Here is a 23,482-nt window from a genome sequence, read left to right on the forward strand (position 1 = left end):
CTCTGGGGTGATCATGATAAGCATATAACTACGTGGTCTTAGGTATAATTATGCTTCCTTAAACTCTGCTAATCTGCAATAAAATCTCATTTTAAATTCAATGTAGAATTGGGTCTACTAATTTTATTCTTGTTTCCAAGTCACAATTGGGACCTAAACTGGCATAGATTTTACACTGCTTCCATTTCATTGACCACAGTGGTGTTGACTTATGACATGTGATAGGAGATACAATCTCTCTAGTTTTACACTGTTCGGAATAACATGTTTTCAAGATTGATATCTGGCTGAAAAGTCTGACATGCTGTAAGAACGAACAGTGTGAAGAAGCAGTATCTGCCCCATTTCATTCCTATGGGCGTTATCTTATTTTGTGCTTTTAAGAAAAAAAACCCAACGTGGTAGTATATTCTGCTAGATGAAAACGAAACACTTGGGAGTTCCCTTCATGATACTGAATAGTGAATGTTCACAATACTTGTTATTATTATTATAGACAACAGACATTGTTTGTTTCCCATAGATTATCGCTTTGAGTGTGTGCATACAAACATATCTACGCATCTTCTCCCAACATCATATTAAGTTTCCTAATTTAGGTGATTAAAATTTATGAAATTCAAGTGCTAAAATTCTTACAATAGTGTCAATTTATGTTCAGTTCAGAATCTTGCTGGGGTACCTCGGAAGCACTGTCGCACTGGTGCTGCTGTATTGCCTCTGTATCACACCAAGAAACGTGTTTTTGGTGAAAATTGGTAAGGGCATATTATGGATCCTCACAGTGCTGCTGCCTTGATAAAGTAGGGTTGCAGGAGCAACTTGGAAAATGACTGTACCTGTCCAAATGCAAAATGCCCTTGCAAAGTCCAAAGGCAAAATGCACTAACGTCATAGTGACAATTACAAATGTGCATGGAGATGGGCAGATTTCAAATGGGACTTTAAGAAGAACATAGCAAGAACAAGGCAACAAAAGGAACAGTACATGGTAAGCAGCAGGTCACATAATGTGGGAGAAATTCTGGACTGAAAATTTGAAAGACTGCTTCTAGGTTGGATGAAAAAGGAGCAGACATACTACATGCATGTCATAAGACAACTAGTTAGCTAACAAAAGATAAATTCCAGCTGCAAGGGAACGACAATTTTCTTACCAAAACTTTTTGTTAATCAGAGGCTGTGTTAAAAACTCTAACTTCCCAAATCAGCATGGAATTATTTTGGCAGAAGTAGAAACTGATTTTTTTCTGATTTTTCTGTTGAAAGCACAGTTCTCAGTTGGTGATAAAAATCTTCAGACTTGTGGAAAACAGTGGGCATAATCAGATGTAATGTAGATTGAAAATGAGCAAATAAGAGGGGGGAACACAAAGTTAACTGCTATGGGGTTGACTTGCAGCTTGAACTTTGGGCCTGGCAGTCCTGTAGCAAAGTGCCCTACTCTTCCACACCCACAGAAAAAAAATGCAATCCACTGAATTCCACCTGCCAATACGAGCCATGGAGAATGTTTATTCTTTTAGTTTTTCCACTAGTTCATCTAAGCAACAATTCTGCGAACTTTACATTACTTCCTGTTATGATAAAACTATTATGTTATTTCCACTTAAAAAGTCGGTTGTTTTTAATTATTAAATGCAATTAAGCATAACTACTGATTAAAACCTCGCATCAGCCAAAGTGCATTCCTTTTAAAACACAACACCAGTCCAAAATCCTGAACATTTTGAAAACATTCCTGATCTTTTCATGCAGATAGAGTAAGCCTGCATGTTTTGAGTGGGAAAGGGAGAGGCACGTGCATTGTAGCTGATTTTTGTGGGCAGGTAATGTAGAAGAAGTCAACGCTATGTCCATCAGGAATTTACTTAGCTTCTTCAGGCATTTTTGTGCATGTGTTGACTTTATATTCTATGTATATTTTATAACTATATTTAATATGCATTTTGCACATGTGTGCATATAATATTCTATATGTATGGTGTATGCACATATGAATATTTGTCCTTGATGAATAATTTAACAAGAAGCTGTGCTTCCAACTACATTTGATCTTTATCACCCTGTTCAGAAAGTTTCCAGAAGAATCTTTTATCTCTAGTACTTTTGTTTCCTAAGCAAATTAAATTATGTAAGCCATGAAATTTCACCTTCATGAAAACTAATTTTTAAAAATTATCCAAACTCAGGACTTTTCCTCATAATAGGGGTCTGTTTCAAGAAATATCTCTCCATTTAAATAATTTGGAGGAAGGGATATTTAAGAGGTGTGAATATTGCAACAATATGGAAAAATGTATTTCACTATTTTATCATACTTAGGAAAAAAATATTTTCAGTCAGGAGTAAGTTTGAGAGGTAAAAATCTCTTGAAGTCAGCAGTAACTGAAAACTGAAAAAAAAAAAAAAGGAAATTACAAAGGAAATGCTTAAGCTGTCATAACTCTGGACCTCTGTATTAAATACGCATACATTACTTGTTCTAGAGACCTTACGGGTCTTGGCTGCTCTTGCAATTTCCAATCTGTCAGAAGAACAGGTTTTCCACTGCTGGAAGTAATGATAAAATCTCGGAAGAAGTGTTTAATATTACATTTTCACAATGTCCTTGAACAGTGTAAAGTAACAGACTACAGGTATGTCTTCTCAAGAAACACTTATCATGTCTTCTGTTATGCTAGCTACACACTCTGTTTACCAAAATTATTGTCATTTAATTATGTTTACTGGTTTTGGTTCTTCAGAAGCCTTCTGCAGTCACACATCCTTCACACATTTTACTCTGTCAATGATCCAATGTTCATTTTGTTATTTTTTAAGATATTCTACTGTCCTCACCTCATGAGCATGGCATCACATTAGCAGACCCTCTCCACTATATATATATTTCAGAGTGCTGTTGATGTTAGAAGTCCTGCAGCTCTCCTGGGCTGCCAAACTTCTTTCTGCTGGAGGCCTAGCTTCCTCGCTGCTAGAACTAATGTGTCCTTCTTAAGGCACGGACTGCACGAATGCTCATGAAAGAGGAGCTATTCCACGGCAACTCTCTGCTTTACCCCATGGTAAACACATGGTTGCTATCCTTCAAGTAAATTATATTTTAAAGCCTTTCATTCACCCTGGATTAAGCTCACTCAGACGATGGTTAGAGGCCAACACCCGGTGAAGCCATGTTGTACCTTCCACCTCTCCTCCCCGAGAGTACTGCCGGCTGGCAAAAAACTCGTGCAAAGCCGTTTAAATCCTCCCTCTCCCGAGGTCTCTCTCAGCGCAGCACATCACGCACAGCTCCGGAGGGACAGTCGTGCCCAGGCAGACACGGCGCTCGTACGCGCCGGCCTACCCGGTGGCTGCCGAAGGAGCTGAGGCAGACCCAGGCCCCGAGCCGTGCGAGGCACGTCTGACACGGCCGCCCCGCCTCGGGCCGGTGGGTCGGGCAGCAGCCGCGCCAGGCGAGACCCTGAGGCGAGCCCCCGCCGCGGCGGCGGGCGGGCCCTTAGCCGCCTCTCCCCGGTGCAGCCAGTAAGGGGCGCTGGGCGGCGGGCTTGGTGTGCGGAGGGAGCAGGCTGCGGATCACCTGCGGCAGCGGGGGGGCCGGGGAGCTCCGCCTCCCCCGGTTAATCGCATCTCCCTCCTCCCGTGGCAGGCACTGGCAGCGGGGCGGCTGGGCAGAGCTGTCAACCTGCGGCAGGCGCACAGGCACCCGCACCCCGCTCGCAGCAAGGGCCGGGCTGGGGCTGCCGCCTCCGCCGCCCTCGCACTTGCCCCAGCCCAGCCCGTTGCGGCGCGGCCGTGAGCCTCCTGCTGCCGCCTCCCTGCGGGGAGCGACCGCCGCCGCCCGCCGGGGCACCGGGAGCAGCGCCCGGGAGAAAAAGAGAGAGGGGGAGCCATGGCCGAGGGGGGCGAGGGCGAGGACGAGATCCAGTTCCTGCGAACTGTAAGCGCCGGGCTTGCCTCCCCCACCTCTGCGCTGGCGTGGGGCAGGGGGCCGGGGCCGTGCGGGCGAAGGGCTGCGGGGGGGGCGACGCCCGGACCTTGCCCTGAGGAGAGCTGCGGGGCGGGGGGCATCGAGACGCCGTGTGCAGGGGCGGGGGGGGGGGGGCTCCTGCCCGCGCGGGGGTGGGAGCCGGGAGGGGGCAGCGGGAGGCGGGTGCGCTCTGCCCCCGCCGCCCCGGGGAAGTCCTGTCAGGGAGCGCTCCGGAGCCCCCAGCCCCTTTCCTCTCCACCTGGCAGCGTGTGCCCCCCGCACCCGCGGGCGAAGGGGCGGTAATTCGCCGCTCGCTCTGCTGGCGATGCCGGGGTAAGCGGGAGGGGGGAGGCAGCGGTGCCTGCCCCGGGAGCGGGGCGGCGGCGCGGCGGGGAGACCCCGGGCAGGGTGAGGTGCGGGCAGCCGGGCGGAGGGCGAGCGGCGCGGGCAGGGTGCTCCCGCTGCCTCCCCACGACTATCTCTCCGCGCTGCCTTCCCACCCGCCGGTGCGTTCGCTTACTGCAGATACTAACCGAGCAGCCCTCCCCAGCTTAAAAGCTGCAATCACACTCCTTTCGCAAAAATAGAATTGAAAAAAAATCACCTTTCCCATCCTACTCCCTCCCCACTAAGGTTCCCACTAACTTGCAGGCGTTCTCCACGCTGTGCACAGACTAATACGGCTTTTTTTTTGGTGTGAGCATCCTTTCTTTACTTCTGTTTTCTTCAGTCCAAAGCATGTTAAGACGCTAGAGCATTTCTTCCCTCAGTTTAATTAACACATCAGGACTACTGCATTTTATGCTTATCTGGATTGTTTTTCTTCAAGCAAAGCTTTTATTTACCTTCTGGGCCATCTCCCAGGTGCTGTTTATATGCACAATCCTAGCAAGTTTTGCAGATGGGCATATTTGAATGGTGGTGTACACAAACCCTGTCACAGTTTGAGGAAAAATTGCTGAGGCATTTGATAAGTAGAGCTAAAACCACTGAGACCGTAGGGTAAAGCTTAGCTTCCTTTTTATTTAGTAGAGTCTGATTTAGAAAATGTTCACGATCAGTGTCTTGTAAGAAAGGAGGGGAAGGCAAGCCACATAATATATGTATGTGAAGCATATTTGTATGCTGGATGTCAGTCATCTTATGTTTATTTCAGTCAGAAACTGTAAAATAATAGATATACATCCTATTATTCTTTTTTTGGTCTCTTTGAGAATTCTTAGAAAATCTGGTTTTACAGGGAATACAGCTGTTACGCAACACTGGCATGAAGATTGTCAACTTTTTTTCCCCTCAGCGTTATGTGACTTCTGTTGTAGTGTTGTCTAACACCTAAAGACAAAACAGAAAAATACTTCTTTGAAAGATAATTTGTCATCTCAATTTATGAGAGTTTTGTTATTAGTACTTCTCCCTGGTAAAAATTTTTGGAAGACTTGTACAATGACAGTCTTACTGCGGGTTTGAATGTTAAGCTTAGCTCATGGAAGGGCTGTTATCTGAATGCTTAATAGGGAAGGAGAAGCAGTGAGCGTGCTAATACTGCTCTGCACATATACAGTAATGTTAAACTACAGCACCTGACAGCAGCAGCATGTTATGTAAAACAGCACTCCTGATAATGCGTGTCAGGCTTAATACAGATTTGGCAAACCCAGCCTTAGGCAATACTTTAAAAATCTTTAGAATGTTGTACTGGTGGCAAAATGACCTTGAATATGGTAAACTGAGGCACGGGGGAGGCTTTTTGTGTAGTGAAATAAAAGAGGCCTGAGAAATACCCTTTTCATTTGAAGTTTTGAATCTCTAATCTGTAGTTGTATGTAAGAAGTGATTTTTACTCCTCTTTTCCTTCCACTTTGTCAAAGTTATGAACATTACTGGGAAAAGTCATTTCCTTTAAGACATATTCTTGGTGTAGTCTTCCTTCTATCTATTCTTAGAAAGTTTGGATTAGTATTCTCTAAAACTATTAGATGTGCGTAACTTTCCGAATGGCATTGATAGAAAGCACTGGAAATTGGATATTACCTGGTAATTGCTGCAGTTTTTCTTTTTAGCTACTTATTTTTAAAACAGTGATTAGGGACAGACGGATTCATAAATGGTTTCGTAGATAAAATAGAACTTTTCAAAGAACACCTTATGCAAGCAAAAAAGGTTTCTGTGCTTTGAATACCTTAATGATGACATCTGTAGGCCTACTACATGTAAACAGTGCTTTTCGTATTTTCTTCTTTTGATAGGACTTGATAAACTTTCTAAAATTGCGGGTTCTCTTTCTGACATTTCAAAGTTACTGTAGCATCTTTAGAGTTTACCCTGGAATGTAAACACAATATATTATTTCTACTGTTTAAAGAGAAATATGAGATTTTATTCAATTAAAAAATTCCTTTATTTGCATTGAGCTATTAAACTGAGTTTATATTTGCCATCTACATATTGATTTGTAATTTCTTTTTCCTTTCCTCTTCACACATTCCTATTTGCCTCATGAGTCCTCTTCTTCGTTTGCTGCTTTTATTTTATTCTTATTTTTTGATAAGGTGGCGTCATGCATTTCCTCCTACAAATTTGCTGGTAGGGTGGATTTCTGTTTCTTTTGGGAACAGTTTGAATTTGATACGTCAGTTCTCAGAAGCGAACGTAACCTGTTAATGCCCTGGATTTCTGAAAGCATCAGTCCTTACATTGCTTGAGGTAACTTCGGGCAGACTGGAATTAACTCTGTGCTGTTCAATTCTCCTCAAGGAAATCCATAGTCCTGTGAATTGCGTGCTTCTCCACAGGCCAGGGTCTCCCTCATTACTCCAGATGGAGATGACCTTGTATTATGCGTAGTCTTTTTCAGGCTTGGCTGTACATTCTCCTGACTTCTCCCACTGAATGCACACATGCTGTGCAAGAGGAGTGAAGAGGAGCAGGTATCCTGCTCTTGCTTTTATTAGTTGTGTGTCTGGGGAGGATGTATTCCCTGTAGAGGATTTTTGTTTTTCTTTTAAATATTAGAAAGGAGAAAGATGTGTACAAAATAAACTTTCATTGTTTAGTCTTTACATTCAAGAATCTAAAACGTTTATAGTTAACAGGAAATTACCTGGTTTTTTTTGTTTTGGTGTTTTTTGTTTTTGTTTTGGTGTTTTTTGTTTTTGTTTTGGTGTTTTTTTGTTTTTGTTTTGGTGGTTTTTTTGTTTTTGTTTTGGTGGTTTTTTTGTTTTGGTGTTGTTTTTTGTTTTTTGTGTTTTTTTTGTGTTTTTTGTTTTGGTTTTTTTTGTTCTGGTTTTTTTTGTGTGTTTTTGTTTTTGTTTTTTTTTTTTTTAAAGGATGTGTAATTTGACCAGAGTGAAAATAATTCAGAGTTCCAGGAGAGAACAGAACAGAAAATATTTTGCATAAATGCATAGGCTCCTTCCATAATGCACAGACGCAAGGACTGTTTTTTGTGGTGCAGAGCCTCCATAAGGGAGGGCCTTCGTGGGGAGTGGGGTGGTAAGCTGCTGATAGCATTAAAACCATTGTGGTATTTCAACAAAATACTGCCTATGAGTATCCCTTATATTGGTTAAAGGTGTCCTGAATTTTGGGAGCAATATGTACCTAGGAGTGGTGAGAAATGTGTAATTTAGCTATTTGATCTTGGGCTATTCCTGATGCCAGTACGTATGGTTTTCTGGAGTGTGGAGTTTCTTAAATTAGAGGCAGGTCTTCTTCTAGATGTTTATGGTAGGTGACACCACCAGGACACACTAAAGTAAGGCTGACAGGGTTATGGTCTTTCTCACTGTCCTCTGAGACAGTGAAGACTACCATGCTGTCAGAAATCAGAAGCATAATCACTGTGAGCAGCATATTTTCCCCAGGTCTGTTGGAGTCGTCATCTCCTTTTCATCTCTTCCGTTTTTTAAAGATTGGAATGCTGATGTTTCACTGTGTGCTCTCCTCTAAAGCTTTTTTCGTTTGTTTAATTAGCAACTTGCAGGAAAATAGGATCTTTTGCTTGTGCGAACATATTCTGTGCTGCCTTATTTTCTACATGGACTTAATTTTTCTGAGTGTGACTGTCAGAGAAAGGTGTAAGGGTACTTTCCAACATTGGAAAAGTACTTTTAAATGAAGTTAAACATTATTTAGGATTCATGTTTGACATGCAGAAGATTTTATTCACTCAGTGCTAGGATTTAATACTTTGGATAATAAAAGAACGGAGTTGATGGCAGAGAATTTTTCTTCGTTCTGAAAGAATGTAATGTGGTCGCATTTCAAGGACAGGAATTCTGTGATTCCAGAGTCACTTCTGTTCCAGATATTCCTGATTATGACAGCATTTAAACAATGAATGTCACTTTAAATCTGACTAAAAATCATGTGCTTAGATGCCGTCCTGAATGAAGATTCCCTTGATGCTTTTCATATGCTCTTTATCTTTAAAGGGGTTTATCAAAATATGTTAGATTCTGGTAGCTGCAGTCGTCAAACATACAAACACGGCTGGCAGAATGCACTGAAGAAAATGCTCAAAAGCAATCTTGGATATTAGGAGCAATTTTGGAAGGAAAGAACCCTAGAAAACACTTTGGCTAGCCTGTGTTTACTTTAAAAAGTATTTCTTGTACCTGTCAGTATGTGACTTCTGAAGATTCACCAGGGACTGGCACAAGAGACGACTGTTTAACAGCTTATGTGAGGGCTGGCGTGGCTGAGATTGCAGCATTTGTACCTTCCTCTCTAAGGCACTGCACTGCAGTACAGATACTGAATATGATCTCAAATTCTATTTTGGAATTGAGCTGGACAGGCTGTTTGTAGTGAATGGGTTTTAGCTAGGACACATAGTCCATTTCTTGTTTGGGAATTACATGTGAACATTTTATCTATAAATTTTTTGATTCCGAAATTGTTTGACAAACCTTTTATACCACCATTAAAACGATATTACTGGATAAAATCAGTTGTCTAGTCTGGGTACTATCTTGGCAGTGTTCTGCATCTGAAAGTTGTCTTTATCGGATGTGTGAGAAGGAGGCTGAGGAAGCTCTGTAGCAAATAATTGGTGCACCAGGGAAGTTTCTTGCTATCCCTGTGAGTTGGTTGACTGATGTTCTGAGAGACAGAGAGCTGCTCTTCCTTTCAGTGTCTGAAGCTGTTTTGATGCGTGGTGCTCTTTAGCATCGTGAAGGCCTGAGGAAAATCTATTGCAGGAACTTAAGCTGTGGACAGTCTGCAAAGAGAGAATTCCAGTTAATTTCTGACCTAAGATTTAGCATGGTCTCAAGGGCTATGTCTGCCTTTGACTTCTGTATTTGAATGCTATATTATTACAGGCATATTGTAAAGCTGTTTTTTCTCTCATATAGCTGTGTGGAAAGTGCACAGAATGATTCTAATTCAGTTAAGTACACCAGTCTTTCTTGTGCAGGGATAGGGATGTGTTGAAGTATTTCTCTGAATCAAGTTAAAGATTGGAAACTTGACTGTGTGGGGAAGTACTGACAGTGGGCTGCATCCAGGAAGTACATGAATTAAACTGAAACTACAGAGATCTTTTTCTTCTGATTTTTATACTTATAGGTGCTTCATGTTAAAACTCTGGGTTAGTTTTGGTTTTGTTTTCTGAATTACACCTAGGCTTTTGTTTAAATTTCCTGAATTGACTGAAAAAGAAGACTTAGCTTTGTGTGGATGACGAAAGAAAAGTCAGAAACTGCATATAGCATTCCTATACACCCTAATAAAACTTGAGTGACATAAATTTGTTTTGTTGGGTGTCATGGTACTAGTACATAAATAACCTTTGTTGAACTTTAAAATGAACACATTTTATCAGGGTGAATGAAAGAATTTAACTTTCTCTTACTGTGGTGGTTGTGATTTTAATTGTGATTGATGGAAGAAGTCAGCAATGTGTTTTCTATATTGTGGCTATCTAAATCTTTTTTTCTTCATTTGTGCACAAAAGGAGTAATATCTCTTTACTTATTAGCAAATACTGACTTGCAAATGCTATACAGAAGTCTCATAGAATGGAGCTCTGCTTAATTGTCATAAATATGTACCATACTGCTATATATTAAGTGTTGATAAGCATAGCTAAAATAAATATGTTAGTGAAATGAACAAAATATTTTTTATAAAAAAAAATTTTAAAATATTTGTTTTTTGCATATGGCAATTTTAATGGGTCTCATGGTCACCGCTGAGAAGTGCTGTTCAAGGTCTTAAGAGTGAAACTCGTGATACCTATGAAGGCAGAACTATTGATTTCAGTGTAACCAGGATTTCATATCCAGACTTTGTTTGCTGGCAGAATGGCTAGAAATGTGCACATAATAGTTGTTCCTGTATAAATGCAGGTTTGTGTCTGAAAACTACTACAAAACTCTATGGGAAGATTCAGTCTTCTGGTTGGAATTGCTCCTAGCTATGACACTGTTAGGAGATTTTCTTTATGGTTTATGTGATGAATCTCTTAGTGCATCACTTCTGGGAAATTAAGCTCTATGAATTTCTGGAGATGACTGTGCCTTTCATGGTACTAACGTACAAATAAAATCACAGTAATTTTCTATTTGTATTTTGTATTGGTGAGGGGCTTGCTCTTTTATCCATCATCAGCAAGAATTTTGCTATTGATTGCAAGTGGACAGTTCCTCAAAAGAATAAATTCTCAAGACAAGTAATTTCTAAGGTTGAATGGGTAATGTTTTCCTGTTAATACCATTCGAGACTTAATCTCTGAACAAAAGTGGTCTCCTCTTTTGTTAGGAAAGTTCTGTATCTCTTACGTGGGAACTTCTTATTGACATATAAAACTACCAGAAGCTGAGTTCTGCCTTGATTGAGCTACGTGGTTTGAATTTTCTGCTAGAGCATTGAGCAGAGGGGAATAGAGGCAGTAGCTAATGAAGTACATAATCTGAGCATCCTAATATTCTTGTATTTTGTCCGAGTTCATGCGTATGCATTATACAGATAGCTATTTCATTTGGTCCAGTTTTTCCTTTGTTGGTATGTACTTGCATTCATAACATGAATTCTTGAAGTAATATTAATGTTATTCTGAAGTAGGAGGAAGAGAGTATGATTTTCCAGAAGAACAAGAAGCGGGCAAAAAAAAAAAACCCAAACAAACTAGTAAAATGACTGGAAAAGTAAAAGCCAGGGCAGACTTTTAGTCCTAGTATCTTGTCAGTGCTTTTTCTTATTTAGATTAAAAATCTTTAATACACACTTCTATAAAATGTGGCAAATAAAATGATAAAAACTTAAGAGTAATGCATTTTCTTTTAATGAAAGCTGAAATGTGAATTCTGATACTTTGTCCTTTGAGCTTGAAAACACCCATTTTAAACCTTAACTGTGGTCAGGTGGAAGTGAGAACAGAGCACTTTAATTATTGACACAGTTATACCCTGGAATTTCTCCCAATAGCAAAGTAAGAATAGCCTGGCATAATTTTCTGTCTCTAGTCTTGTGTTCTGCTTAAGAATACAGTATACTGTGTTCTGCAAGTGTATGGCATTTAAGCCATGTCTGGCTGTGTTGTCTGTACCACTCTGGGAATGGAAGGCCTCTTGAAGAGGCTGCCTGTAAATGAGAAAAGGCATGAAGGAACTAGTTTAGATAACAGTTTAAGCCTTTTAAAGGCAACCACAGAAATGTGGAGCTTACTGCAATATTTTATGCCCATCAGGGCACAGTACTGGTATTTCTTTGTTCTTCTTGTAACAAACAGAGCAACTTAAGGGCAGCCACTGCCTGCAACATCATCACAGAAAAGGTCACCCCGGTTTCCTAACAAGGACTAGCAGGAACTCCCACGTGCTTTTACTGCAGTGTAGTTTTATGCTGTGCTCCCGTGTTAATTCATTACTCTCTCTTGTGAGATTCATTAACTAATGGTGTATTCACTCTTGCTTTTCTTTGTCATTTTTTACATCATAAAGGTGGTATAACTTGTCAGGTGAAGGGTTTAAACTCTTCAAATATGTTGCTACTTCTAGACCCCAATGATATGTTAACTCAGCTATAGTTTTGAACAGATGTATGTTTGAGGCATGTACTGTAATTTAGTAGAAGCTTTGCTTAGCTTCTCAGAATTGCTTAATAAAAACAAACTAGTATCTATGTGCCTACTGTTTGGAAAGTGAAAGATATGACAGGTAAGGTGTCATAACATGAGCTGTATTAACTTATTTGACAGTTTCAATTTCTGTTTAAATGTAATGCTATAAGGGTCAGTTTTACAGTAATATTAATGTGTTTATAGGAGCACTCACAGCTACATTAAATTTTGAATATAAAGGTGGGTTCACTCTTTCAGTGTTGTGACATACTTTAATGTTTATCATAGTCAGGAATGACTTCCTTATAATTACCATGTGCTTGAAGAACATTGGAAATATAATAGGTTACCTAGTAATGCAATAGATTTCCCAGAGGGACTTTGGCAAAAGTTGACAAGGTACCATTCCGTAAGATGTATGGATCAGTTAATTTTTAACATGCAAGACATTTTAATGCAGGACAGCTTTTTTGTTTGGTTTGGTTTGGTTTTGTTCATATTCTGAACACTGTAGGACCACAGAGAAGAAGTAACAAGATCATTACATTTTGTGAGGCATCTTCTCAGAGGATTTTGGAGTAATTAATGCTGTAAAAAAACATACTTCTACTATCTGATTGTTTTTTATTTGACTGTGGGAAATGATATCTGATGGATATTAGCTGGCAGAACCAAATGCCGAACACTGGCATGTCCTCTCTCTCTACCTCTGTGAAAACTTCTCTGGAATCCTGCTGTGAAAACTGAGTGCACTGAATTTGAAGAATGTGCCTGCTTAAATCCTTCTTTCAAAGGAATGATGGAAGGAAGCAACACAAAATTTGCATTGGCTGCCTGTGAGTTTTCCTGGGGATTGCCAGAAAGTGGAGTTGTATTAGTGGAATCAAGCCAGAAATGGCTGTTCCTTACAACTATATTTCATCCTTCCAAACCAGGCAAAGCTGGAAAAAATGACTGCCTGGGCTTTGTGTGGGATGCATTCTTTGGTTTCATAAAAGGAAAAGGGGGAAAGAGGAAAGTATCTTCCTTTACTGAATATGCCAGATAATTTCCCTTGGTGTATGAGCATCTTCCCTTTCTGTGATGGCGAAGTAGAATTCCTTATATAGGAATTTAGATGGAGGAATGAAAGGAGTTTGAAGAGTGTTCAAAGTAAGCCTAGGTAATTGGATAGATCTGCTTAAGACTCAGTAAACTACTGGATAGATGGATTAATTCACTGATAACTGATCCTTATTGTACATCAGAAATGTAGCCATGCTGATAAACATTTGAAAATCACCTGTGGTGTGTTTATTTTCTAGTTGCAAAGTGGAATAATTTCATTAGAACTAGCAGAAGCATGCTAAGCACAAGCTAGATGATTAAACATCTCTGTACGGACACATGACCTTCAGCCTGAAGCAGTCTCTGATAAAGCATTTGGTTCCAATGGTTCCAATGGTGATAGCAGCCACCTAAATACCGATACAGATGGATGAGAATCCTTCAGCCTACAACAGTCATGAGAATGCTGTGTGGTTCTGGCACTGAGGTTTAGACTGAAAATGAGCATCAATCATGTGACTTCATTCTTTCTGACTATTTTCTGCATGTGCGTAGACAGTTATGTGCATTTACGCAGTCTTGTTGTGAGTACCAGGGAGATGGAATGCATATTCCCTTTTTCATGCCACAGAAAAGTAAAAAAAAATTGACAATATGTGGTGCAGGGAAATACTCAGTAAGAATGAAATGGGGATGGAAAGAACCTTTCTTCTGGTGTTACAGGTAATTTAATAGTCCTTCATTGCTAAAGAGTTGGATTAATCTTTTAAAAGCTTGTATTAAATAAATGTGGGGTTTGGCTTTTTTTCTGCCCCATTTGACACTTATGGAAAGCAAAGACTTGTCTCATGATTTGACATGTACTAGCCCATCTAGCAGACAGCTGAAGGAACCACAGTATTGCATTACTGCAGACATGAAACGATTCATTCGTGAGAGCTATCATAGCAAGCGTGGCTGAGGAGATCTAACTTTTCTAATGAAGGAACTGATAGAGATTGAAGTCGGTGCAAGTAACAGTGTATGAATTTTCAGGGCCAAAAATGTTAGGTAACATTGCTGAAGTGTGATTGTTGAGGCAAAGAATCCATGAAGCAGTACCATCACAGATCTGAACAAGTAAGGGTAACATGGATAAGAGTTGTATTTCTTGGTGCATCCATAAGAAGTCTACCTAATTTCTTGCAGTCTTAGAATTACGTGGCAATTCCTTTAGAAAAGCTTGTGAGCAAAAAAGCACTAGTCTAGTATTTAGTAATTGCAGGAGGGTGATAGCTACATAAGTAAATCCAGAAAACTTCTCAAATGCCATAGGTGTTCCTTCACTGTTGACTGAATTTCTGTAGGGTAAGCTTGTGAATTAATGATTCACATACTAAGATGTTTTTGAATAGGTCTTAGCATGATAGTCTGACTTCTTGGTCAGGTATGTCAGCCATTATTTACTCTTTTTTAATATGTCTAATGTAGTGAATATGCATTTTAAAAGTTACTACTTCTGATACTGGTATTTTGATGGAAGAAGAATCTTAAAGCTTACAAAAAGAAAGAATTGCAAAACAAGTCATCAGTGAAGGCCTGATCTCCATTTTGAGCTGACCAGGGTTCTTGTAGAAACATCCTGTAAATTTTGTTTTGATATGAGAAGGTTCTTGAAATCCTGTAGAAGAAATGCTGTTCACGTTGGATAGTTTCAAAGTATCACTTGCAATGTTATGCCTCCAAGTCCATTTCTGAAATCTGTTAGCAGTATCTTACGCAAGAAGGGTACTGTATTTATTCTGTATGCCATCTGCTGGTTCATTTGAAGTTGCTTTTCTTTGGACTTTCAACCTCTGAATCCAAAACTTTTTGTTTAATCTCTCTCACTCTTCCTTTTTATTGTTACAGCCATTGAGATCCCTGTCTTTTGGTATTGGGTTTGATTGCTTTTCCTGATTTAAAGTTTGACACAGCTTCAACCTAACCCTGTGGCAGAACTTGCTGTTGTCTTTATTTATGAATTTAAGCATTCATTCAAATTGGTAGAAGGATTTTTTCTTGAAGGGGGCTCTTAAATTTGGAATTTATTTATTTCTTTTTTCTTTTAAATTGCTCTCTTGATCTGACAAAGGTTTTTCTCTCAGAACTAGAAAATAAATGTATTAAAAATGTCACATCAAGTTTACTGAGTAGGAGAGGTTATCACGAGAACGTCAGTAATACATGTTTCACAACATCGTTTGTATTGATGTATGATTAGTCTGCATTTTCTTTCTCCTTTTCCTTTTCATGCTTGACCTCTGGAAATCTTCACCTCATTGAACTGAAGGACTCCAAAATCCTTAATTTCAAATGAACAGAATTTGTCTAGAAAGGGAGAGGGATGGAATGTAGGAGGGAGGGATGTCAAATCTCATAGGTGAGCTGTGTCATCCTCTTGAGAGGCATAGCTTGTTGCATAGGAAAGTGCATTTAGACACAAAAAGAAACACTTTCATTTTCCATGGAGTGGAAGGAGAAAAATGAGTAATTAGGTAGTGAGAATTAGATGTTCATGTTCCTAAAGGTGAACAAAGGTATCTTTTTCTACGTGAAATGTGTGGCTCAATTCAATAAAAACTGTATATCTGCATTTTTAAATACTGAAATATTTACACCTACTTATCGACTACAGCCAACTGAGAATATAGTTGTTTTTTTTTTTCTGATTTAAGAATTTTCATACTTGTTTTAATCTACTGAAAATTAAATGAATGTGGTTTACAGATATATCAAGCTGCAATGTTGCTACATTTTATTGATAATGTAACAGGCATCACTTTATTCTGATTATGTCAGAAGTAATGTAGTGCTCTTTTTTATTTTCAGATTTCTAGCTGAATTCTAGCTTATAATTTGTCAGCTGCAATTGCAGATGAAGTCTCTGAATTTCTTCTTTCCTTGTACTTGTTTCCTTGTTTCCTTGTATAAATCTGTTAGTGAAGCAGAATTACCCACTTTCTGTTTTATCCCCATTTTTTATTCTGCTTTCAGTTCTACAGTTTATTTTTTACTTGGCAGCTGCAAAGTTAAAAGAACATCAGTGACAATATTCTTCCCTTCCAAACCAATTTGTTTCGGGGGTTGCCTCTCAGGCTTGGTAAATCACCTCTCTGCAGAAGTCCTGTGCCTGGCTTAAGGAATTGTTTACTCTGGCCCTCTGCACAGAGGTACGTTCTGCTGACTCTGAGAAAACCTCTAGGTAAGAGTTACTGTATCAGTTTTCTGAAGCTGTAATCCTGTAAAGTAATCCAATTAATATAGCGTGTGAGAAATGCTCAGCCTTCAGAACTTGACAGGGGAGGTTTGTTTCCATGCATGGCATTTGCATTTCTGTTTACATAGGAAGGCCTTGCTGCACTTTTTGATTTACTAACAGAATAAACTAACATGGGTCAGAACACACATTCAATGAGGGAATGAGTTTAATTGGGTAGTGAACTGTGTGGGAGTGTGAATGCTAACAAAATTACTTCTTCTTTATGTACCTATGTGACTTCCTGTTGATGAGTGAGGGTTTTTTATGATGATTTATGTCTGTTACAGAATTACAGTTTGACAATTGGAACCACATCTAGAGCATGGGAAGCGCACTTTGTTGTAGTAAGTTCTTATTCAAAAGTTACGGTTTGCTATTAGTAGTTGCACCCTAGTAGTTCGTTTTATTGGGAGGGGCAGAGAAAGGTGGAGTTCTGTGGGTGAAATGGGTTTGTAACCTTATTGCATAGCTTTAAACAGAGTAATCAGCTGAAGAAAATCCTTATATTCCTTTCAGAATTTCTAGCTGGATCTCATTTTCTCTGCCTGAGGAATAAATCATTTAAATGAAAGAAATACATAAAACAGGCAGGTTGGTACAACAGGTTGTTAAGGGTTATTTTATTAGCAAAAGGCTAGAAGAAAAGACTTACGGTACAAATATTTTCTTTTTTTTTTTTGACCAGAAGCCTGCAAACAAATCCTGTATTACAAAGGCTGATTCAAGTAAAAATCTTGCTCTCTTACCTATTGCTTAAATTATATTGCAATCTGAATGCAAATTAATTGATTTTTAGTATAATATCTAGCAGAATAATCTACTTTGCATCTGCTAAACATTTTGTGAATCGATTTGCTGGTCCATGACTGCAAGGGTTTCTATATGGCTGTTTTTTGTAAGTGGTTCTGTTCTCACTGACCTTAATGTCAAACCTTCTCTAGATTTTAGCCAGAGCTGAATCCTACACTAATAGCATTGTGTGCTGTTGTGTATAACAGCCTAAATGTGTCGAATGCATATCCTTTTCTGTGCTCTTTGTCTGCCATTTTAAGCACAATTAATATTTGTCTTGCTTATGCAGCAAAAGTGTGTGACCCGGCTTTTACACAATTAGTTTAAAAACGTGTATGCATTGCTAACTGTCCTTCAAAATATTTACATCTAATTATTGGTAAACTGTTCCAACTTTGCCACACAGATGTATCATCTTGTCCAATTCAGCAAAGGTAATAATCTGTCATATGTTCCTCTTTTCTGAGAAGAAAGCTAGATTTTTCTTTTTCTACAAATCTCCCTGAAGTCTTTGTTAAGAAGCTAAATGTTGTTCTTGCAGATTAGCATTTGTAACTTGTGTTAACAGTGTGCTTTTGCTGTGCCCAGCATAAATTTTATTATGTCAACTGTGGAACCCAAAGTCCGCTCTAATTTGGATTTGAGCTTACGTATACTGTTTTAATTTACTCAGGAAGTCATATATGCTGTGGGGGAGTACTGCTTTTGAGGTGCTTGATATGTACAAACCACTTATTTTTCCTATTTATTTCTTTTACTCTTTTACTGTCATATTTTTCTTTATATCTTTTTTTTAAAAAAATCTTTTTTCCTGGTCTATATTACAAGATTAGAGATCTGTCTTGTCTTGAAGCTTTTACTTTTAGGTGAGTATAATTGCTTTTGTTTAGTTGTTGAAGAAATTTTCAATTATACTTCAAGGTAAGAAACTATCTTGTCACCAAGTTTCTGAAACATCTAGAGCTCTCCTATGATTTCATTTGGTACCTGCAAGCTTAAGTAAAGCTTATTTTAGGAATATCAGCACTTCATGGAACTGAGCTCTCACTGTGCGGTGTTGCTCTTTTAGACTCCTGTGTTAACTATGGCAATGGTGAAATAGTGAAAATTATGCGAACTTTCAGGTTCATTGTCGAGAAACAGGTAAGTAGTAAGATAGGTCTGCTAGTTTTCTGAGTTTATCAGAATAATTTACGTTGCACTTGGAATGCAGCAGAATATATAATAAGAAAATATATAGGCATAGGAATATTCAGGTCTTTACCTTCTCACATTTTTCTGCTTGGTCTAGCACTTCAACTCCTGGCTTACAGTAAAACTGAAAGGTTGGTTACACATGATTTGCATGGCAGTAGCTGGTAACAGTCCTTTTCCAGCTTATTTCCTGCTGAAATAGTCTGTAAGTTTCTCTCTGTATTTATTGAATTTTCCATACATGGAATCAAACTTTCTGAGCACCCTTGCATATGTTTTATTCTACAGTTTTCCAGTTGTCTTGTCCAGAGACTTCTCTATTATTGGAAATGAATTATTTCAAATGATGGCATGGTCTCATGACTATGTTTACTTAAAATGTTGTATAGCACTTGCTTTTTTTCCTTAAACACAGGAGTTAATTTGGATCAGAGTGTAGAAAGAAAATCACAGATATTTGTACTTGCTTGAAAATATACATTATTTGCTTTTCTCTCTGTTTTTATTGTTCTGATTCATGGTTGTTCTTGACCTTGTAGGGATTTATGTGCGGGGTTTTTTGTGTCTAAACTAACTCATATCTGGAATTGAAACAAATTTTCAAACTTTCAAAAAATTCTTTCAAAAACAGATCTCTCTTTATGAAGACCTGGAGGGGCGAGCCCTAAATGGTAGTCTTTTGTCTTGAAGAAGATGGTGTTAAGAAAAATGGAAGAATATGTAAATAACCTTTTGCCCTCTTTTAAAACTCACCTACTAGTATACATTGTTTTGTTCTCTTGGTCCAACTCTTGCTGAAGTAAAGGTTAATATATTACTTGATTTGGATTTAGTATTCTTTTAAAATGGAATATATTTTCATATTAAAGATTTTATACCCTAAAGAGATAAAAGCATTTTAAAAATCTTAAACTCATTGTAGTTTTATGATTTTAAAAAATATAGTTTGTCACACTTTTTTTCTTTGGCTACAGATGAAGAATTATTTTGAAATATTTTAACATTGTAATATTTATTATAGGGGAGATGAAAACTGCTTTGATGTATCACTTAATACTTTCTGCTTTCTAAGATTCTTGTGACTTTTTGGTTTGTTTTTTTGCAGTCAACCTTCGCTTTTTTTTATTCAGGCAAGCAGGAGCCATACCTTTTCTTTGTCCTGTGAAATTCTGTTTGGTTTTCTTTTTTTTTTTTCCCTCAAGGTGGAAAGCAAGCTCTAGTCTGTAATTTGTGTTACAGTATTGTAAAATCATAAATACATTTTTGCAGACTGGACACGTTTTGCTGAAAGCTGTAGTAACGTTTGGGTCAGAGAACAGAAAAGAATTTGGTTGGACTTGAATACTTCTGATCTGGAACGTAGCCCAAAACCCAAAACACCTATTTCTTTCACTACTTATGAGGCAAGGGAAACCATGTTGCAGAAGAGATTTCCATCACTCCACCCAGTCTGGCAAGATAGAAAACAGATCAGAATCGGGCTACCCAGGTCTGGTGCTGACTTCCCGGAGAAATTCATTCCCCATTGGCTTTTCATTGTAGCAGCTTCAAATTTCTCAGCAGCCAGAGAGAGCTGGTCTGGAATGGATGGTGTTTCTCCCATCACACCCTCTGGTCTATGGAAGGCAAGTTCTGTCATTGTACCTGACAATTTTTTAGCAGGTTCAGCTGGAAACGTGAACCTTTTACTTCAGTGCTACCAGAAGATTCCGAGTTCACACCTCCTGGTGGCAAGGACTATCTCGTTCCTTGGATGTGTAAGAGAATTCAAATGACAAAGTGTGGTCAGTCAGCAACGTTAGAACTCAGGAAGTTTTGGTTGTGTAACTTATGTATTTTAAAAAGCGTTCTTTTAATATCTTTTCTAGAAATGATAGCTAGCTCTCTTAGCTGTTGTTTGCATGTTATATTTTCAGATTCAGTCATTTGTGCCAAGGATTGGATTTTTACATCCTGTATGTTCAGACAGTATTTCACAAGTAGTAGAGGCGAACAGAATACAAAACCCAGTGCATCGTGATTAGCCCAATGCTGCAGAACATCAATAATTGCAGAGAGGAAGTCTTTGTAGCTGAAATGTGCACAAAGTCCAGCATGATCTTTTGAAATTCAGGGATGTGTCAATTGTAATGATGCTCATGAACTGATTCTGGAGGTTGAGAGAAGCTGCTGTTATGAGATTTGGAGATGATCCAGGGGACAAAGGGAGTATTGTTAAAGATTAGCTGATAGAAGTATCATTCCCACCTGATTAGTCAACATGATATCTATGAAACTGTGGTACAGCTTGCAGTGTAGAACCCTCCTCTCCATTACTGTTTTAAATTGAAGACTTTTCTTATGAAGAAGGATTATTTTTAGATTGGGGAGAGGGGTGTGTGTGTTGGTTTTGGGGGTTTTGGTTTTTTTGTTTGGTTGGTTTTTTAACAGCATGTTAGGTTACTAAAGTTGCTTAGGGGAAAACCACTGAGCCTCTTGAAAGGTGTTCATGAACTCTTTTCTTTTTTTCTTCTTTTTTCTTTTCTTTATTTTTTATTTTTTCTTTTCTTTCTTTTTTCTTCTTTTTTCTTTTCTTTCTTTTTTCTTCCTTTTTCTTTTCTTTCTTCTTTTTTTTTTCTTTATTTTTTCTTCTTTTTTCTTTTCTTTCTTTTTTCTTTTTTCTTTTCTTTATTTTTTCTTCTTTTTTCTTTTCTTTTTTTCCTTTCTTCAGACTTTGGGCATTAGAAAAGAAGTTCTGTTGCATTGTTCTGGTACATTTCAGTGCATTAGCTGCACAGCTCAGCTGGCATGGTTTTGTTGGCAAACCAGGCTAACCAGAGGAGATGAATCATGCAATTTTTTAGTCTTGGAGCTTGCAAGATCAAGAATAAAAAAAAAAAAATTTTATTTTTTTCCTGGAAGAGAATTGTAAAACTTGAGGAATGTAATGATTTATGACTGCTCCTAACTATTTCACTTGAATATGGATTGATTTTTAAACAAATATTCTGGTATTTATTTTTCTCTCTGGTTTAGCTTTTTCTTCGGATCAGGTGGCGGGAAATCTGATGGGAGGGCTTGCAAGATAGTGGAGTCCAGGCAACTGTGAAAAATTAAGTGCCACTTTGTTTAGCTACAGAGAAGTTGTAAAGATCAACCGTGGAACAAGTATTGAGGATTCAGGCTACTCGTTGCTTAAGGAATTTGGGATCTTTGATTAACTCTTGTCCCTCTATCCTGATCTTCGGTTAAGAATCTCTGTAGAAAGCACCTCCATAAGTATTGGTGATTATGAGTGAAGATAATGAGGGTCCTATCACAAAATATGTTTTTATTACTAGAGAGAGAGTGTGGTCTAGTTGACAGCACATTGGCTAAGAAGATGTGGCTTCTGATTTCTGGAAGTTCATCCTCTGAAGAGGAAGCTCAAGTACAATGTTGTTGGAAAATAAGACAACCCTCAGATGCCTCTTTAGGTATAAAAAAACCTTAGCTAAACTGAAGACACATAATCACTGTATCTTCTACTTCTGCTGCTAAAACTGGATTTGTTAAAATGTTAATCAATGTGTGTATTCATACCCAGATTTCCATCTATAATTGGAAGATGAAGTTGCATTCCTCTCACTGTACATTGCCTGGAGATTGATTGATCAAAAATGTAAAATCCAAATTAATTATAACCATCATTGTTTTCCTGCTGATTTTGGCTGCTCCTGGGCCCTGAGCAGGTGTTTTAATTGAACCAGGGTTTTCTTGGTGATTAATGCAGTCTGAATAGTTAAAATTATTATTAATGCAATACTTAGCACTTTTTTGGATTTCTCACAGAATCATTGAGGTTGGAAGGGACCTCTTGAGATCATCTAGTCCATCTAGCTTTGCAACATCTCCACAGATGCAGAGTCCCCAGCGTCTCAGGGCAATTATTCCAGTGTTTGCCCACCTAAAGAGAAAAAAAAGTGATTTCTTCAGTTCAGCCTGTCTCAACTCAGGGCTTGTCAACAGTTTTAGAACCTATATTGGTCCAGGCAAGACAGCATGAACTGTCCACGACAGCATGAACTGAAGTGTATACCATGACTGCAGGATTTTGCCGTAATGAATAAAGGTACCCTTTTAGAAGGACTTAATAAAGAAAAGTTGTTCACATTCAGATTGAAAATGTTCAGTGATTAGAGTACTCTTGCAGGATCTGAATTAAAATTCAGTCAGTCAAAGTCTCCCTTATTCCAACTCTGGACATTGGACAGTGAATTACAAGACCTTTTGACACATGCTGCTTTTATTTTCCAGAAACAACATGAGAAAGAAATACAGTAATTTATTTCTCGTTAGAAAGCTACCTTCAGACCTCTTTGGGAACTGTAATGCTCTAATGTTAAAGGATATTTTTTTCATGAATTTTATTTTTCTGTCCTTTCTAGTCTGGTTGTGCTCGTTCTTCATAGGGAATGTAAAGCTGTATTATGCTCTTTTAAATGCAAAGAAAATAACTTTTTAAGAACAGTATCTAACTGCTATATAAATCACTTCAGAGGAGAGTTCAATGTGAGGGGGGAAAATATTATATGAAAGATCCTTTAGACTGTATTGTATGTAAAATCTTTTATGACTGTCAGAGTGATTAAAAAGCAGAATTAATTTGATGGCCACAATTAACAAGAAGAAGAATTTCTGCAAATCTCTGTAAATAAGATATAAAACTTGAAATGTTAAAGTCGGCTTTGATTTGAGAGAAATAAATGTTGAAGAGCTTTTTGCAAAGCAGTATTTGGAGTCTTAAGATAGTTGCACAGAAATGTTGCATCACTTTGCATTTGCAAAGCTGAATTTTCCTCCACTATGTGAATGGTGTAAGTGCAGCTCATGAGCTGTCACAATCTGCCTTTTAACCTGCAGTCAGGAAAGTTTTACAGTTTGTTCTCTAAGCCAAAGCCAATGTCCCACTCAATTCTTTTGTCAGTGTTTCCTGATTAAGGATGGGGTCCCTAAACTGTCAGACAAGTTATAACAAATCTGGCTGTATTTGGCCCTGTTTCAGTGCTAGACATGATACTAAGACATTAACATCTTGATAAGATGTTTTAGTGTTTCTTATGTGGTGCTCCCTTGGTGACAGCAACCAAGTGGTAGTGATGTGACGTGCTAGTGT

General features: G+C 38.5%; 1 protein-coding gene across 1 annotated transcript in view; it reads left to right on the forward strand.

Moving 5' to 3' along the window:
- The first annotated feature begins 3,892 nt into the window (after positions 1-3,892).
- The window catches only part of RYR2 (ryanodine receptor 2), a 445,326-nt gene continuing 425,736 nt past the window's right edge, over positions 3,893-23,482 (forward strand). The window contains exon 1 of the mRNA XM_075147916.1: positions 3,893-3,940. Coding sequence (XP_075004017.1) covers positions 3,893-3,940 — 48 coding nt within the window. The remainder of the gene's footprint in view (positions 3,941-23,482) is intronic.

Source organism: Calonectris borealis, chromosome 3, assembly GCF_964195595.1.
Source record: "Calonectris borealis chromosome 3, bCalBor7.hap1.2, whole genome shotgun sequence".
NCBI classification, from domain to species: Eukaryota; Metazoa; Chordata; class Aves; order Procellariiformes; family Procellariidae; genus Calonectris; species Calonectris borealis.